General features: G+C 44.3%; 1 protein-coding gene across 1 annotated transcript in view; it reads right to left on the reverse strand.

Annotated features, from left to right (window-relative positions):
* Window positions 1–17,793, reverse strand: part of ism2a (isthmin 2a) — a 52,877-nt gene extending 35,084 nt beyond the window's left edge. Inside the window, exons 1-2 of the mRNA XM_067991064.1 lie at window positions 17,559–17,793; window positions 5,483–5,743 (exon numbers count right to left, since the gene is read on the reverse strand). Coding sequence (XP_067847165.1) covers window positions 5,483–5,743; window positions 17,559–17,693 — 396 coding nt within the window. The 5' untranslated portion in view covers window positions 17,694–17,793. The remainder of the gene's footprint in view (window positions 1–5,482; window positions 5,744–17,558) is intronic.
* Between the last annotated feature and the right edge of the window lie 1,513 nt (window positions 17,794–19,306).

The following is a 19,306-nucleotide window of genomic DNA, read 5'->3' on the forward strand; positions in this document are numbered from 1 at the left end:
CTAGTATTGGGGCTAGGAAGGGAAGTTGGCTGGTCAACAGTTTTGTGGGAATGGGATCGAGGGAGCAGGAGGTGGGTCTCGAGAGCCCACAGAGGGCATTGGTTGGGGTGGGAGGTGGGGGGGGGGAAGAGAAACTAGAGCGAGAGGAGAGAGATGGGGGATTCTGGGGTAAGGTGGGGGAGACCCCATGTAGGGTTAGGCTTGGTGGGCAAGGGGAAGGAGGAGGAAGCAGCAGGGGTAACTGAACGGTTAGTGTCTATCTTGGTGACAACGAGCTCCGTGCACTTGTTGTTAGAGGTTACTGTGGAGGTGCAGGTGAGAGGGGTTTAAAGAGAAGCAGTTGGTAGTGGAGAGAAGAAGCTGGGGGTTAGCTTTGCTCTCCAGGGTGATCCTGGAGTAGTGGGTGCTTTTAGCAGAGGACAATGAGGCCACTAATAATAGTGCTTGATGTGGTCCAGATCTGACGATGGATACCTAAACCAATTGTTCACTAAAGCCACTCAAGTCTGTGCCCCATGGACCTGTGGGAGTGAAAATGGGTGGCAACTGGAATGGGAGACAGTGAAGATTTTGCTCAGGACAAGGACATCGAAGGTGGAGGTGAAGGTGCGGTTGAGCAAATTGACGTTGCAGAGGTAGTGAATGCAGAACTAACCCATCTTTTCAGATGCCGATGACCTGCTGCATATCTCCAGCGTCTTCTGTTCATGATAAACTGGTCAATGTCTAAGCTCTGTGTTGTGTTTAAGGGAGAAGGCAAAAGGGAGGGAAAAGTCTCATCTTATCTGAGGGTTCATGTCCCCAGTGGTGCCGGGGTCAAGGATGTCACTGAGCAACTGCAGAACATTCTGGAGGGGGAAGGTGAACAGCCAGAGGTCGTGGTCCATATCGGTACCAACGACATAGGTAGAAAGAGGGATGAGGTCCTGCAGGCAGATTTTAAGGAGTTAGGAAAGAGATTAACAAGCAGGACCTCAAAGGTGGTAATCTCCAGATTACTCTCAGTGCCACGCGCTAGTGAGAATAGGAATAGGAGGATAGAGCAGATGAACGCGTGGCTGGAGAGATGGTGCAGGAGGGAGGGCTTTAGATTCCTGAGGCGTTGGGACAAGTTCTGGGGAAGGTGGGACCTGTACAGGCCGGGTGGATTGCACCTCAACGGAGCTGGGACCAGTATCACTAGCGCTGTGGGGGGGGTTAAACTAATTTGGCAGGGGGGTGGGCACTAGGATGTAGCATTGGAAAGGAGAAACAAGGTTCACAAAGGATTGGAAGAGAAAGATAGCACTAGAATAAGAAATAATGCAGCATTAGGTGGGATCAGACTAAGAGAGAGTACAAGAAAATCTAAGACTGGTTTGCAGTGCATGTGTGTAAACGCACAAAGTGTTGGTGAGCTGCAGGTGCAAATAGCCACATGGGAATATGATGTCGTGGCAATAACGGAGACCTGGCTCAAAAAAGGGCAGGATTGGGTACTAAATATTCCTGGATACAAGCTGTTCAGGAAAGATAGGGAAGGAAAGAGAGGAGAGGGGGTGGCAGTATTGATTAAGGAGAATATTGCAGAACTGGAGAGAGAGGATGTCCTGGAGGGGTCAAGGACAGAATCTATTTGGTTAGAGTTAAGAAATAAAAGAGGTGCCATTACACTACTGGGTGTATTCTATAGACCACCAACTAGTGGGAAGGATATAGAGAAGCAAATTTGCAGGGAAATTACAGAGAGGTGCAAAAGCCATAGAGTATTGATAACGGGGGACTTCAATTATCCTACTACAGACTGGGATAATAATAATAAAAGGGGTAAAGAGGGGGAGGAATTTTTGAAATATGTTTCAGTGGGATGAGAACAGATCTAGCCCGGGTAAATTGGAATCAAAGATTGGCAGGCAAAACTGTAATTGAACAATGGGCAGCATTTAAAGAGGAAATGGTTCGGGTACAGTCTAGGTACATTCCCATGAGGGGGAAAGGCAGGGCAACTAAGGCCAGAGCTCCCTGGATGACAAAAGAGATAGAGTGTAAGATGAAGCAGAAAAAAGGGGCATATGACAGATGGCAGGTTGATAACACAAGTGAGAACCAGGCTGAATATAGAAAGTTCAGAGGGGAAGTGAAAAAGGAAATAAGAGGGGCAAAGAGAGAGTATGAGAATAGACTGGCAGCAAATGTAAAAGGGAATCCAAAAGTCTTCTACAGGAATGTAATCAGTAAACGGGTAGTAAGAGCAGGGGTGGGGCAGATTATAGACCATATAGGAGATCTACTCATGGAGGCAGAGGGCATGGCCCAGGTACTAAATAAGTACTTTGCATCTGTCTTTACCAAGGAAGAAGATGCTGCCAGAGTCTCAAAAAAGGAAGATGTAGTTGTGATACTGGATGGGCTAAAAATTGATAAAGAAGAGGTACTACAAAAGCTAGCTGTACTTAAAGTAGATAAGTCACCCGGTCCGGATGGGATGCATCCTAGATTGCTGAGGGAAGGGTGGAAATTGCAGAGGTGCTGGCCATAATCTTCCAAACATGCTTAGATACAGGGGTGGTGCCAGAGGACTGGAGAATTGCAAATGTTACAGCCTTGTTCAAAAAAGGGTGTAAGGATAAACCCAGCAACCCAGTCAGTTTAACCTCAGTGGTAGGGAAACTTTTAGAAACGATAATCTGGGACAGAATTAGCAGTCACTTAGAAGTGTGTGGATTGATTAGGGAAAGCCAGCACAGATTTGTTAAAGGCAAATCGTGTGTAACTAACCTGATAGAGTTTTTTTGATGCGGTAACAGAGAGGGTAGATGAGGGCAATGTAGTTGATGTGTTTTTTTATTCGTTCATGGGATGTGGGCGTCGCTGGCGAGGCCAGCATTTATTTCCCATCCCTAATTGCCCTTGAGAAGGTGGTGGTGAGCCGCCTTCTTGAACCGCTGCAGTCCATGCGGTGAAGGTTCTCCCCTTATTATGACTTTTTTTTAAGTGAGATTTTACAACTGAGTGGCTTGCTAGGCCATTTCAGAGGGCAATTAAAAATCAACCACATTGCTGTGGGTCTGGAGTCATATATAGGCCAGACCAGGTAAGGACAGCAGGTTTCCTTCTCTAAAGGACATTAGTGAACCAGATGGGTTTTTACAACAATCCAGTAGTTTCATGGCCACCATTACTGATACTAGTATTTTAATTCCAGATTTTATTTAATTGAATTTAAATTCCCCAGCTGCCGTGGCAGGATTTGAACTCATGTCTCCGGATTATTAGTCTGAGCCTCTGGATTACTAGTCCAGTAACATAATCACTATGCTACCGTACCCATGATGTGGTGTACATGGACTTTCAAAAGGCATTTGATAAAGCGCTGCATGGTCAGCTTGTCATCAAGATTGAAGCCCATGGAATAAACGGGGCAGTAGCAGCATGGATACAGAACTGGCTAAGTGACAGGAAATGGAGAGTAGTGGTGAACGGTTGTTTTTGGACTGGAATGAAGTGTTTCCCAGGGGTCGGTGCTGGGACCACTGCTTTTCTTGATATATATTAATGACTTGGACGTTTGGGTGTACAGGGCACAATTTCAAAATTTGCGGATGACCCAAAACTTTGAAGTGTAGTGAATAGTGAGGAGGATAGTGATAGATTTCAAGAGGATATAGACAGGCTGGTGGCATAGCCGGACACATGGCAGATGAAATTTAATGCAGAAAAATGTAAGGTGATGCATTTCGGTAGGAAGAATGAGGAGAGGCAATATAAACTAAAGGGCACAATTCTAAAAGGGGTACAGGAACCGAGAGATTTGGGGGTACATGCACACAAATCGTTGAAGGTGGCAGGGCAGGTTGAGAAAGCGGTTAATAAAGCATACGGGATCCTGGGCTTTATAAATAGAGCCATAGAGTACAAAAGCAAGGAAGTCATGATGAACGTTTATAAAACACTGGTTCAGCCACAGCTGGAGTATTGTGTGTTGTGGGCACCGCACTTTAGGAAAGATGGGAAGGCCTTAGAGAGGGTGCAGGAGAGATTTACTAGAATGATTCAGGGACTTTCGTTACGTGGATAGACTGGAGAAGCTGGGGTTGTTCTCCCTGGAGCAGAGACGGTTGCGAGGAGATTTGATAGAGGTATTCAAAATCATGAAGGGTCTAGACAGAGTAGATAGAGAGAAACTGTTCCCATTGGCGGAGGGGTCAAGAACCAGAGGACATAGATTTAAGGTGATTGGCAAAAGAACCAAAGGTGACATGAGGAAAAACTTTTTTACACAGCGAGTGGTTAGGATCTGGAATGCACTGCCTGAGGGGGTGGTGGAGGCAGATTCAATCATGGCCTTCAAAAGGGAACTGGATAAGTACTTGAAAGGAAATAAATTACAGGGCTACGGGGAAAGGGTGGGGGAGTGGGACGAGCTGGATTGCTCTCGCATAGAGGAGGCATTGGACTCGATGGGCTGAATGGCCTCCTTCCGTGCTATAACCCTTCTACGATTCAGTGATTCATGATATTGTAGCAGTGGGCGCAGGGAATGGGTGGGCTCAGGTCCTCAGTGAAAACATTAAAAGATGGAGGGAAATAGTAAAATGGTTGATCTTGCATAGAGGCAGGAAAGGCACATCTACCTTCAGATGCCCCGGTATCATTCTGTGACATTAATAATTAGATCTGGCAGAGCCCAGTATTAAATCATCTGCAGATGTTTACCATGGTATACAAGCAACCTCCAATGAATTGTCGCTTGAGTTGTTATATCACATCCCTGTTGAACAATGGGTTTGAGATTTTACCCACAAAATAGTAGCTACATGGAAGGACTCCCAGCAAAAATGGTTGAAGATGCATTAATCAAAGGAGCTGGATGAACATTTGGTTGGAAACGGGATTGGAAGCTAATGGGATAGGTATAGACTGGGGGAATACTGCTGTGACACAGTGGTTCCTGTGCTTCAATGTTTATGGGGAAAGCATGGTTTGTGAAGGGAAGCATGCCCTGCTTAAACAGTGGAAGCGTTGGGATAGCTGAATATTCTGAAAGGAGTGAGATTAGAAAACATTTCTACACACAAAGGGTGGTAGAAGTTTGGAACTCTCTTCCGCAAACGGCAATTGATACTAGCTCAATTGCTAAATTTAAATCTGAGATAGATAGCTTTTTGGCAACCAAAGGCCTTTGGCAGGTATATGGAGCTAGATCACAGATCAGCCATGATCTTATCAAATGGCGGAGCAGGCACGAGGGGCTGAATGGCCTCCTCCTGTTCCTGTGTCCTTATGTTCCGATGCTGGATAACGTTTTGAGGCATCAGGGAGTGTTTATGCGGAACTTTCCCTCAGGGGGTTGAACGGGCTAGGTCGAGTCTACAGTAGGGTTCACAGTAGGGTAGGTTGCATATGGACTGTGGAAAGAATGAGCTTGATGGGCCATTCCGTGTCCCCAAAGCTTTCCTACACTTACACTCAGCGTATAATGATCGTTTTTTTTCTCACTTACCTGAATGTTTGGGTTTTGAGCGTTAAGATCTGCGTTGGTCAAGTCGGGGAAATTCTTCAGGTCCAGGACGAAGGGATTGACCTCCTCCAAGTTGGACCCGAGCTTGGGCTGCGCCTGGATGCCCTGCACCCGTAGAGGTGACCACCGACGCTTGTGACGGTGCTGGATGTGCTGGCTGTTCTGCTTCCAGCTCTTCAGCTTGTTATTTGCCGGCATCATCTCTGGTCCCTGAGTCGATCTTGAAATCGAGTGGCTTTTGACCTTGGAAGAAAACATAAAATCAAGAGGTGGGATTTACAAGTGGCAGTCGAGAAAATATCGTGAGCAGTTTAAAAAAATTTTTTTTTTGCAGCAGTTTGTTCATCTCCCTTACTCGCCCGTCTGTTGACGATGCTGACCCTTGCTGGGGTAATGGCTGCACAAGCTCCAGCCGCCCTCAGTTCCCGCCTTGTTCAAGGCCATGAGCCTATTCGGACCTGGTTTTCCAGAGGCTCCTTTCTCACCTACCAGTGGACAGCTGTGGTCCCTGCTCATCCTCAACTGGGCTAAAACCGTCCTTTGACATTGATTAAAACTGATTCCGCAGCCGTTTTGGAGAGAGGGCTGTGTTGTAATGTTGTAAGCTTTATATCATGGAGGTAGAAGGCACAAAGCACTCTGCAAGATAACCTGATAAAGGTATAGAGAGAGAGATAACACTGTCTGGCACCTCTACATCTGACCTTGCTGTCCCAGTAACAGTGTGTATTGATTTTAATCTGGGCCATCAGAGGCAGGGTATCTGCATCCTCCATGGGGATGTAAACCTGAGAAGCAATTTTCAGTTTGTGGGACCTGCTGTGAAACAAGGATTTGTGGGTTAATGCGATGCGCCAATCTCAACCAATTGGAACGATTGTATTTCTTGACCACTAGAGGAGATCCCGTGGCATCACTCACAGTAAGATGCTGTTTTTGTAACGACTGGAGTGTCTTATCACGTAACGCATAATGTATTAATCTGCTGCTGAGATGGTGCCGTGTTGAAACTAGCCCGTCTTCTTAATTGCTCTGTGGCTTTAAACAGAGCCTGAGGTCAATCTGAGTTTAATTGCTTTTTGGTGAAGGAAACTTGTGGTTTGGAATGTATTTGTAAATTTTTGGCTCCAGGTCATAAAAACAAGCACAAGATGGCTGTCTTTCTTTCCCTTCTTTTTATACTTTTGACACTTTAAAGGGGGCATAACCTTTAAATTAGAGCTAGGCTGTTCAGGGGGTGATGTCAGGAAGCATTTCTTCACACAAAGGGTGGTGGAAATCTGGAACTCTCTCCCCCAAAATGCTGTTGAGGCTGGGGGTCAATTGAAAATTTCAAAACTGAGATTGATAGATTTTTGTTAGGCAAAGAGTATTAAGGGTTATGGTACCAAGGCGGGCAAATGGGGTTAAGATACAGATCAGCCATGATCCAACTGAATGGCGGAACAGGCTCGTGGGGCTGAATTGCCTGCTCCTGTTCCTACATTCCTAATACCCTTACCTAACAAAAATCTATCAATCTTAGTTTTGACATTTTCAATTGACCAAGCCTTTTTGGGGGGAGAGGGTTCCAGATTTCCACTACCCTTTATGTGAAGAAATGCTTCCTGTCATCACACACACATGTTCCAGACTCCCCCCACCAGAGGAAATAGTTTCTCTCTATCAACCCTATCAATTCCTTTACTCATCTTAAAACGCCTCAGTTAGATCGCCCCTTAATCTTCTATACACGGGGAAATACAGGTGTTACGGGTTACGGAACCAAGGCAGGTAGATGGAGTTAAAGCACAGATCAGCCATGATCTAATTGAATGGCCGAACAGGCTCGAGGAGCTGAATGGCCTACTCCAGAACCTATGTTCCTAGATCAGAGAAGATTTAAGATGTGGTTGCAGAGGTAGATTTTGAGGAGGATTTTGGTTGGGGAGATGAGAGAGGTATCAAGGATCAAGGAGAGTGCAATGGCGGATGGTGGGCGAAGCGGGGGGGGGGGGGGGGGGGCAGTGCAGATGCACAATAGGTCATGGCTAGAAGACCCGAAGGTGCAAGTCGAGATGTGGGACTGGAGGACATTGCAGAGGTAGGGCGGAGTAATCAAACCGCCCTGCGTTTCCAACATTTTTTTTTCTGTTTCAATTCCAGATTTGCAAGCCTTGTCACATTTTTTTCCCACCAAATGCATTTGTTGTTTTGATGGTATTTGGTAGTGTGAAGAATACAGGAAAAGCGTCAAGAATAACGCAGGGGAAAGTAGGCCCGGAGGAAGGAGGGGTGAACACTGTGATGGTGTCACTGCCAGGATAACGCTGTCTAAAAGGGAAAGGTTATGAGGTACTGGATAGAAATATCATTAGAAGAATAACAAAAGAGAAGGCATTGAGTTTGAGAGCTCTTAGATTGACACCACTGCCAAGATAAATTCAGCAAATTCCACCAATAAAGGGAGATTTCTGAACCCACAGAGCAAGTGTTTTTGTTCTTTCACTGGCGATGTTGTATGTACATATTTATTTATTTTTTTGCTTTTTATATCCTTTTGTGGTTTCCTGTGGTACTTTTTACAGCTGACGAATATAGCATTAACATTCCTTCATGTCGACTAACTGCAGAGATAAACCATCAGGAATGCACCAAACATAGAGAACAATGAATGTGAATTTTCCAGGGAGGGGCTGTCCCCCCCCCCCCGAATGCTTCATGCCTCGCTGGGCAGGAGTGTGGGTCTTGGGACTGGATGTCAGCCATGTTTTCAAAGCATTTCATTGGTGGTTTTTTTTAAGCGGGGGTGGGGGAGGTGGTGGGTGATATTTCATCTGGGCGCAGGATGGTGTGGTAAAGATGTCTGATTAACCATTTCTGCCTATTGGTTGAACATCTTTTAAAATAATTTGCAAAAGAACCAGTGTGGGCGGGGCAGGGGGTGGGGAGAGAAGAGGGGTAATTTTTTTTACGATCTGGAATGCACTGCCTGAAAGGGTGATGAATGCAGATTCAATAGGAACTGAAATTGGATAAATACTGTAAAATGAAAAATTTGCAGGGCTATGGGGGAAGAGTAGGGAGCGGGACTAATTAGATAGCTCTTTCAAAGGGCCAACACATGCACGATGGGCCAAATAGCCTCCTTTTGTGCTGTATCATTCTATGTTGCAGTGCTTATATCTGAGGAGCCCCCAGCCTAGTTGCCCATTGTCCCGTGCGAAAGAGGCTACTACAAGTTTTACTTTGGGAATCAGTAGCATTCCCAATCCTGTACCAATACTCTTCTGTAACTGGCTGCCAGGCGGATATTTGTGAGTGGTAGGGTTGCCAACCCTCCAGGATTGACCTGGAGTCTCCAGGAATTAAAGATTAATCTCCTGGACATTGCTGCAATCAACCCGCGAGTAAAAAATTGTTTTTTTTCATTCCCTTTGAACATTTTTGTTTATTAGTTATATAAATATTGGAAAATTGGGGAAAAAAGGTTGCTTAACTGAGTGGGGCAGTTAACAGCGGGAAGTCATGTGATGAAACCTCCAGGAATACGTCCAGCCAGAGTTGGCAACCCTAGTGAGTGGTCTAGTTGGCTCTCTGATTTCCTCTCTGAAAAAATGTTGGAGCACCAGCATGGTTTGTAACTCTACCGACCATAGTTGAAGGGTAATGTCGTCAAAATGCAGTGTGGGGCATTGCTAGAGGGTGAGCCACCTTCAGAGCAGCAGCTTTCAAAATGACACTCTCTCTGGGGACTCATCATCCTAACTTACTACATACCCAAAGGAAAACAGTGCTACAACTGCCGAAAATACAGCGACAGAAATAATGTGCTAGTCAATTAACACTGTGCTCCAGGGGTGCCCACTCCCAGATGAAAGGAAAGAACAAATGAACAGACTTGGCTTCATACAGCACCTTTCACATCCTCAGGACGTCCCAAAGCACTTCACAACTGATCAACTACTTTCTGAGTGTCATCACCTCCTCCAGTCCAACAACCCCCCGAGATCTCTGCGCTCCTCCAATTCTGGCCTCTTGCGCATCCCTGAATTTGATCCCTCCACCATTGGCGGCCGTGCCTTCAGCTGCCTAGACCCTAAGCTCTGGAATTCCCTCTCTAAACCTCTCCGCCTCTCTCTCCTCCTTTAAGACGCTCCTTAAAACCTACCTCTTTGACCAAGTTTTTGGTCACCTGTCCTAATATCTCCTTATGTGGCTCGGTGTCAAATTTTGTTTGATAATCGCTCCTGTGAAGCACCCTGGGACGTTGTACTACATTAAAGGCGCTACTTAAAGGCAAGCTGTTGATGTGGTCAAGTAGGAAATTGTCAGCCAATTTGCGTACTGCAATGTCCCACAAACAGCAATGTGATAATGACCGGGTAATCTGTTTAAGTGTTGTTGGTTGAGAGATAAATATTGGCCAGGACACCAGGGAGAACTCTCCTGCTCTTCCTTGAATGGTGCCGTGGGAGCATTTACGTCCATCTGAGATGGCAGATGGACTTGTGGATCACTTGGAGAACCCCTACATCATCTGTGTCTTGCAGTTTGAAAATTTATGATCAAGTCAGAGAAAAGTCTTTTCTCAATCCCACCATTTTACACTGAACCCATCCTCCTTCAGTGGATGTCCAAAGGGACTTAGGGGTTCAGGTACATAGATCATTGAAGTGTCATGAACAGGTGCAGAAAATAATCAAGAAGGCTAATGGAATGCTGGCCTTTATATCTAGAGGGCTGGAGTACAAGGAGGCAGAAGTTATGCTGCAGCTATACAAAACCCTGGTTAGACCGCACCTGGAGTACTGTGAGCAGTTCTGGGCACCGCACCTTCAGAAGGACATATTGGCCTTGGAGACAGTGCAGCATAGGTTTACTAGAATGATACCTGGACTTCAAGGGTTAAGTTACGAGGAGAGATTACACAAATTGGGGTTGTATTCTCTGGAGTTTAGAAGGTTAAGGGGTGATCTGATCGAAGTTTATAAGATATTAAGGGGCACAGATAGGGTGGATAGAGAGAAACTATTTCCCCTGGCTGGGGATTCTAGGAGTAGGGGGCACAGTCTAAAAATTAGAGCCAGACCTTTCAGGAGCGAGATTAGAAAACATTTCTACACACAAAGGGTGGTAGAAGTTTGGAACTCTCTTCCGCAAACGGCAATTGGTACTAGCTCAATTGCTAAATTTAAATCTGAGATAGATAGCTTTTTGGCAACCAAAGGTATTAAGGGATATGGGCCAAAGGCAGGTATATGGAGTTAGATCACAGATCAGCCATGATCTTATCAAATGGCGGAGCAGGCACGAGGGGCTGAATGGCCTACTCCTGTTCCTATGTTCCTATGTTCTTAAAGAAATAATAATGACAATACTGCCCCCTGATGGTTCAGTTGGTAAATGCACTGCCCCTTGTGGAACTGAGTCGTACAGACCAGCAAGATATCAGATTCTATCCCTGGTCTATGTGAGTTAACTGATCTCAACCAGTGTAATGGTAGGGGTTCTTCAATTGGCCTCAGCATCTCTGGATGAGGGAGATGTTCCTGCTCCAGATTACTATCCAATGATCCCTGCTGGAAAGTGCAGGTATGTGGATGTTGTGCGAGCACGTCAAGGCACAGCCGCCCATAGTCAAATAGCTTTCTGATGCTTCCTGTCTGGTGTCAGCCTTGGCTCAGTGGTATCACTTTCACCTCTGCATCAGAAGATCAAGCCCCAGGACTGGAATTACAAAAAAATTACAAAGAATCTACAGCACAGAAACAGGCCATTCGGCCCAACAGGTCCATGCCAGTGTTTATGCTCCACATGAGACTCTTCCCTCCCTTCTTCATCAATATATCCTTCTATTCCCTTCTCCCTCATGTGTTTATCTAGCTTCCCCTTAAATGCATCTATACTATTCACCTCAACTACTCCTTGTGGTAGTGAGTTCCACATTCTAACCACTCTCTGGGTAAAGAAGTTTCTCCTGAATTCCCTATTGGATTTATTAGTGACTATCTTATATTTATGGTCTCTCCTGCAAGTGGAAACATCTTCTCTATGTTTACCCTATCAAACCCTTTCATAATCTTAAAGACCTTTATTGGGTCACCCCTCAGTTTTTTCTTTTCTAGAGAAAAGAGCCCCAGCCTGTTCAATCTTTCCTGATAGGTATAACCTCTCACTTCTGGTATCTTCCTAGTAAATCTTTTTGGCACCTTCTCCAGTGCCTCTATATCCTTTTCATAGTGTGGAGACCAGAACTATTCACAGTACTCCAGGTGTGGTCTAACCAAGTTCTTAGCATAATTTCTCTGCTTTTCAATTCTATCCCTCTAGAAATGAACCCCAATGATAATCTCAGCTGACACTGTGGTGCAGTACTGAGGGAGTGCTGCAGTGTCGGAGTTGCCGTCTTTTGGATGAGATGCTAAACCGAGGATCCATCTGTCCCCCCAGGTGGATGCAAAAGATCCCATGGCACTATTTGAAGAATAGCTGGGGGAGTTCTCCCCAATGTCCTGGCCAACATTATTCTTCAACCAACATCACTAAAACGGTTTAATTGGTCATTGCTGTTTGTGGGACCTTGCTGTGCGCAAATCCGCCATTACAACAGTGATTAATTAGCTGCAAAGTGCTTTGGGATGTCCCACGGTCGCAAAAGGCACGATTTAAATGCAAGTTCTTGCTTTCTTTCACATGAAGATTTAGCATCGTGCTGAATTGCATCGTGCCTCAGCAACTGTACCCTGCAATACTCAACAGTTTGAGAATAAGAGCAGAGAAAGTTGGGGGAATAAAAGGTTAATTAAAAAGAAATAGGAACTCAAACAGAAAACATTATACTTTTATTTCCTCGCAGATTTGATTATAGGTCTTCGAGAAAAAAAAAATGTGGCTTGATTTTTTGCAGGCTACTCGCATGGCTGTCATTGGGTAAATTAAATAACTATTTGGTTAGTGGCATGAATTCAGTGGGCGGTAAGACCTGAAGGAAGTATTGTAACCTCAGTCAGCTCCCCTTCTCCTTTTCCTTCTAAGCTAGATCGTCATTAAAACTATTTCAATCTCAGATTGATCACCCAAGCAGAGTGTAACTGATACTACTGGATACAGTTGGAGAGTGAAGCAGAGGACAGGGTCACACAACTGCTGATCTGGTCCTAGTATCAGGACATCCTTCACACTGTAATCATACTCTAATATTCAAACCCAGTGTCCACATCGTTCACATGTAGAGTGAGAAAAGGAGAAAGAGGTGGGGAGAAAAAGGAAAGAGAGAAACAAAAGGGGACAAGAGAAAAGGAAGGGGACATGGAAAAAGAGGAAACAAAGAAAGAGGGAAAGAAAGAAAGAAAGAGAGAAAGAAAAGAAAGAAACAAACAAAAGGGGATAAGGTGGAAGGAAGGGGACATGGAAAAGAGGAAACAAAGAAAGAGATGGAAAGGAGAAACAGAGAGGGAGAGGGTATCAAGTAGTGAGAAACAGACAAAAAAAAGGGGAATGAGGCAGAAGGCAGAATAAAGGGAACGAGAGAAGGATAGTAAGCAGGAATAGGGAATGGGGAGGAAAAGCAAGATAGAAACTGAGAGAAAAGTAGAGAAAAAGGTGAGGTGGAAAAAAAGAGAAAGAAAATGGAGGAGAAACAGAAAGACATTACAACACTTGGCTAGGAGCACGTTGCTGTAAATTCTGGTATTTTGGTGATGCTGATGTAAAGTTTCACCCATAAATTTGCAGTTCATAAAAGCCAACACACTGAATTCTGTGCTGGATATACGATATCAAAATAGCAAACTCGTGATGAGGCAATAATGCACCATGGATTCAGATATTGTGAACCACCAGTGACCTTTGCCTGAATTAATATTATTCATCACCCCTCTCCTGAAGGCAGTGACTCTGTGTTCTATTGGTGCCAGAGACCCTCCACACTTTGCCCAAATGGCCATTCTTCATGCTTAGACATTGAGTGTAACCCGTCCATCACAGCTGAGCCTGACCCTGCCCTCAACAGGCACACATGCACATACACACACATGCACACATGTACGCACACATGTGCAAACACACACACGCACACGCCAAAACACACAGACATGTATTTTCTGCAGGGTTCACTGGTTAGGTATCAGGAGTAGAACCCGTGGCTGATTTTTTCCCCTCCCTAGTCCACTGACACCAAGCCCAATTCTAGCGCCCGAGTCAGACCAACTGACTCAGCTCACGGCTCGAACCTGCGACCTTCCTCGTCAGTAAAAGGTGAGGTGGCAGGTTCACCCTCTGAGTCACTGGGATTTATCTTTTAGGGGAGCCCTTCGATTATTACTTTTATGCAAAGCAAGTTATTAAAATGCAGAATATTCAGCCTCAGTATTATAACCAGAATCCAGCAGTAATGCTGCTGTATATCAACTAAGTCCCTGGCTAAATGCGCATTTGTTTGGAGTTGGGTTTGTGAGTGGAGTTAAGTATGACATATATTAGTACCGAGACATTAATACTGAATCACCCAATAGACCTTCAGAAACTTAGTAAAGCCAAGAGTTGTGCTTGTCCCTCTCCCTGACAGAGAGAGTCTGATTTTGTTTCACCTGCAATTGGGAACAGATGAGTTCTGAAATAATCCTCATCAGTGGATCAGATCAAAAGCAGATCACGGATCACAGAGCAGCGGGAAGCTGCAACTTCTCACCAGAACGTAATGTAGCTCAGTTATGAGAGCTTTGGAAACAAAGATAAATCATCCAGGGGCTGGGTGGGGTGGGGGAGGGGGGCGTAATAAAAAGGTTTGAGAGTGGGACATCTGTTAATCTTCTTTAGTTCAAACTCCTTAGGCTAACTGGATTTACACTTTGTTAAAAAAATAGATCTCACCATCAGGATCCGTAGTAAACAGGGGGCCTTTCCGACTGGAATGTCACAATCTACCTTACAACTGTGACACAAGTTAAAATGTCACAATCTACCTTACAACTGTGACACAAGTTAAAATGTCACAATCTACCTTACAACCGTGACACAAGTTAAAATGTCACAATCTACCTTACAACAGTGACACAAGTTAAAATGTCACAATCTACCTTACAACTGTGACAAGTTAAAATGTCACAATCTACCTTACAACTGTGACAAGTTAAAATGTCACAATCTACCTTACAACTGTGACACAAGTTAAAATGTCACAATCTACCTTACAACCGTGACACAAGTTAAAATGTTACAATCTACCTTACAACCGTGACACAAGTTAAAATGTCACAATCTACCTTACAACTGTGACAAGTTAAAATGTCACAATCTACCTTACAACTGTGACAAGTTAAAATGTCACAATCTACCTTACAACCGTGACACAAGTTAAAATGTCACAATCTACCTTACAACTGTGACACAAGTTAAAATGTCACAATCTACCTTACAACCGTGACAAGTTAAAATGTCACAATCTACCTTACAACTGTGACAAGTTAAAATGTCACAATCTACCTTACAACTGTGACACAAGTTAAAATGTTACAATCTACCTTACAACCGTGACACAAGTTAAAATGTCACAATCTACCTTACAACAGTGACACAAGTTAAAATGTCACAATCTACCTTACAACCGTGACACAAGTTAAAATGTCACAATCTACCTTACAACAGTGACACAAGTTAAAAAGTCACAATCTACCTTACAACCGTGACACAAGTTAAAATGTCACAATCTACCTTACAACCGTGACACAAGTTAAAATGTCACAATCTACCTTACAACAGTGACACAAGTTAAAATGTCACAATCTACCTTACAACCATTACACAATTTAAAATGTCACAATCTACCTTACAACTGTGACACAAGTTAAAATGTCACAATCTACCTTACAACAGTGACACAAGTTAAAATGTCACAATCTACCTTACAACCGTGATACAAGTTAAAAAGTCACAATCTACCTTACAACAGTGACAAGTTAAAATGTCACAATCTACCTTACAACTGTGACACAAGTTAAAATGTCTCAATCTACCTTACAACCGTGACACAAGTTAAAATGTCACAATCTACCTTACAACAGTGACACAAGTTAAAATGTCACAATCTACCTTACAACTGTGACACAAGTTAAAATGTCACAATCTACCTTACAACCGTGTCACAAGTTAAAATGTCACAATCTACCTTACAACCGTGACACAAGTTAAAATGTCACAATCTACCTTACAACTGTGACACAAGTTAAAATGTCACAATCTACCTTACAACCGTGACACAAGTTAAAAAGTCACAATCTACCTTACAACAGTGACAAGTTAAAATGTCACAATCTACCTTACAACCGTGACACAAGTTAAAATGTCACAATCTACCTTACAACCGTGACACAAGTTAAAATGTCACAATCTACCTTACAACTGTGACACAAGTTAAAATGTCACAATCTACCTTACAACCGTGACACAAGTTAAAATGTCACAATCTACCTTACAACTGTGACAAGTCAAAATGTCACAATCTACCTTACAACCGTGACACGAGTTAAAATGTCACAATCTACCTTACAAATTTGACACGAGTTAAAATGTCACAATCTACTTTACAACTGTGGCACGAGTTAAAATGTCACAATCTACCTTACAAATTTGACACGAGTTAAAATGTCACAATCTACTTTACAACTGTGGCACAAGTTAAAATGTCACAATCTACCTTACAAATTTGACACAAGTTAAAATGTCACAATCTACCTTACAACTGTGACACAAGTTAAAATGTCACAATCTACCTTACAAATTTGACACAAGTTAAAATGTCACAATCTACCTTACAACAGTGACACAAGTTAAAATGTCACAATCTACCTTACAAATTTGACACAAGTTAAAATGTCACAATCTACCTTACAACTGTGACACAAGTTAAAATGTCACAATCTACCTTACAACCGTGACACAAGTTAAAATGTCACAATCTACCTTACAACTGTGACACAAGTGTTGAGAAAATACTCCAATGGTTTTGCGATCAATTCTGCTCCTGGTCCAAGAATCTCTCGCTCCCCCCAACACACACACACACACACACAAACACAAACAGCGCAAAATTGCTTTCGAGTACACGAACTAAATATATTCAGAAGGGCTGCCTGAAAAAGCAGCCAGGAGAGAGTTCGGTGCAGCAATGCTTTGTAGCTTTGTCTCCAATATAACACGGCCCCGCCACAAACCAATACATCCACCCTCCACATAGAGTTAACCCTACAATCGCTGCTGCTCCCTCCCTCCCTCCGAGTTTAGTAGGTTTCACCGATCTTTGACTCTGGACTCTGGGGGAGGGGGATGAATACAAGTGTGTGTACGTGCAGCAGTGATAGAGTGAAGCCGTTACTAATCTGAAAAGCACGTGGCCAAAATATAAAATAAAAATCAGTTTCAAGCAAAAACTGACCCAAAATATAAAACCCAGCAACACTGCACGGACCGCGGTAAATATCAACCGGATCTCCACTGGATCACCTGAATTGCATCATTCCAGATTCACATGTGGGCTTGTCGAATCGACACTCCTGAGGCTCAGTTAACTGAAGTAATCGCTGTGTTATGATAGCACGACATCAGTGCTTTTATTTTACCTCGCGATTCTCACCAGATAGCGCCGCTCTTCGCGCTAGTGTGTCGGGGCTACGCACCGATGCCCCGGCGACAGTATAACTCCGGTGCCCCTGTCCCCTTCTGACACCTGGGCTCAGACACTCGGACCCTGCAGCCTGTCCCCGGAGCGGTTTTAAATTCACATCCAACTGCAGTCAAACTCCAGCCCGGGCGGGGGGGAAGAAACCTTCTCGTGTTTTCTGCATGTGCCATTAACAGCAGAAAACTCTCCAAAAGGCTGGGTTTCTAATCATATATTTTTAAAACACACACACACACAAATACTCAATGCAACGGACCTCACTTCCTACTGTGACAAGTTGGATTATTTCATTTTTAAAAATCTTTGATTCACACTTGCAGGTTTCGCTGTCTCTCTCCGTTGGCTGGATTATGTTTCTTTTAAATAAATTCTATACATTTTAAAAAATGTAATACTCACCTCCAGCACTGCGCGACTTCTCTCTCGCTGGGTGTTAGGTTCGTGTTTCCCAGTTGGAACTCCGCTGACCAGGGCCAAGAGAGTAGTCAGCAAGGTGAGGAGCAGGAACCAGACTCTCTCTCTGATCAGCCGCATCACCTCGTCCTCTGTGTGTGTGGATGTGTGTGTGTGTTTATATCAAATAAAATCAGGAGAGAGAGGCCGCTCCACTGTCTCAATTATTCTCTCCTCTCTCACTCTCAGACCGCTGTGAGAAAAGATACTCTTCAATTTCTTGAGAAATCACTGGTCCCTCCTGCAACTTGCTTTTGGGCGAGTCCCCCCCCCCCCCCTCTCTCCCTCCCTCCCTACCCCCCCCCGTGCTCTCAGAATCCAGTCTGGACACCTGATGTTCAAGATAAAGGTTCTTTCCCCCACCCCCTCCTTCTCTCCCCTCAATTACAGTCCAATTTTCTTGCAATGATAAAACATCTTTTAAAATTCAGCCTGGGTCCCTTCAAACATGACTTCTGATCAATGTCTTGTCAGTTTCAAAGTCTGAGCGAGGTGAAACTGACACTCGCTGTCTGTTGGGATTGAGGGAGGCAGAGGGACATTAAAAGTTCCAGTCTTCAAACTGCGAGTGTTCGTCCCTCTCCGGAAGCCAGGCTTCTCTCTCCCTTTGGTCCCCTGTGTTACGCCGGTCGGTTCTCGGTCTCCGGGCTCGCTCCTTTATCCCTCTGGCTGGATGCAGTTTATATACATATACAGGGAGAGAGATATTTGTTCACCGTCTTCTCTGTGGCCCCGATCGGCTCATAAATAAAAGCCCAGATCAGGGAGACGTCAATGGTTTTAGTGACGTGTGGGGAGATTCTTAAATAGAAGAGATAAATACTTTTTTTCAAAGAGCGATTGGAAAGGGGAGAGGGGTTAAGGGGGTAGGGGGGAGAGAGAAGAGGCGATAATCCCTTGAATTAAAGGAAATGATAACAAAGTTTCGATAAATTGGGAAAAATGAGTAGGAGTCACATAAGGAGCGTGGGAAGCGGCAAACAGATGGGACGGGGAATTAGAGATAAAAGATAGAGAGTTAAGAAAGGGACAAGAAAAAGGAAAGAAGGGAGACGGGGGGGAGAGGCTTAAGGTCAGAGTAACAAAAGAAATATCGAATTGGAAGTAAAGTGAATCGAAGTAACTGCAGATATAAATCAGAAGGAGAGAGACAGAAGGAGAGAGAGAGAGAGACGGAACGATGAAATGCGGGCAAAGGGAAAGGGAGCAGCAAAGTGTCGGTGAGAGGAGAAAAAGGGGGGAGTCTGAGGACGTGAGTGAGCAAAACTAGAACGAATGTGGAGTGAAAGCAGCAGCAGAAATGGGCAAAGTAGCCGGGGAACTGGAGCTAGGGATTGTCAGAAAGGAACTGGAGCCGGGGAGAGAAGGAGAGGGTAAAGAGATAGGGACACATCAGAAGAGAAAAAATCAACCAGAGGGAGAGAAAGACATTTAAAAGGATCAAGGCGCACAGAGGAAACAGAACGAGAAATAGTTACACCGGAATCCATACACTGAGACACAAGGAGAGAGAGAGAGAGACTAAAGATAGACACATATACCGATACAATGAGACAGAAGGGCACAAAAAAAGTGACAGTAACCAGGAGGAAATCCCATTCACAGAGGAGGAGATACAAGATGGAAACAATAGACACAAACGGGGGAGAGACACACACAGGAGAGGAGAGAGAAATAGGATCAGAGAGACACAA

Source organism: Heptranchias perlo, chromosome 10 (assembly GCF_035084215.1).
Source record: "Heptranchias perlo isolate sHepPer1 chromosome 10, sHepPer1.hap1, whole genome shotgun sequence".
Taxonomy (NCBI): Eukaryota; Metazoa; Chordata; class Chondrichthyes; order Hexanchiformes; family Hexanchidae; genus Heptranchias; species Heptranchias perlo.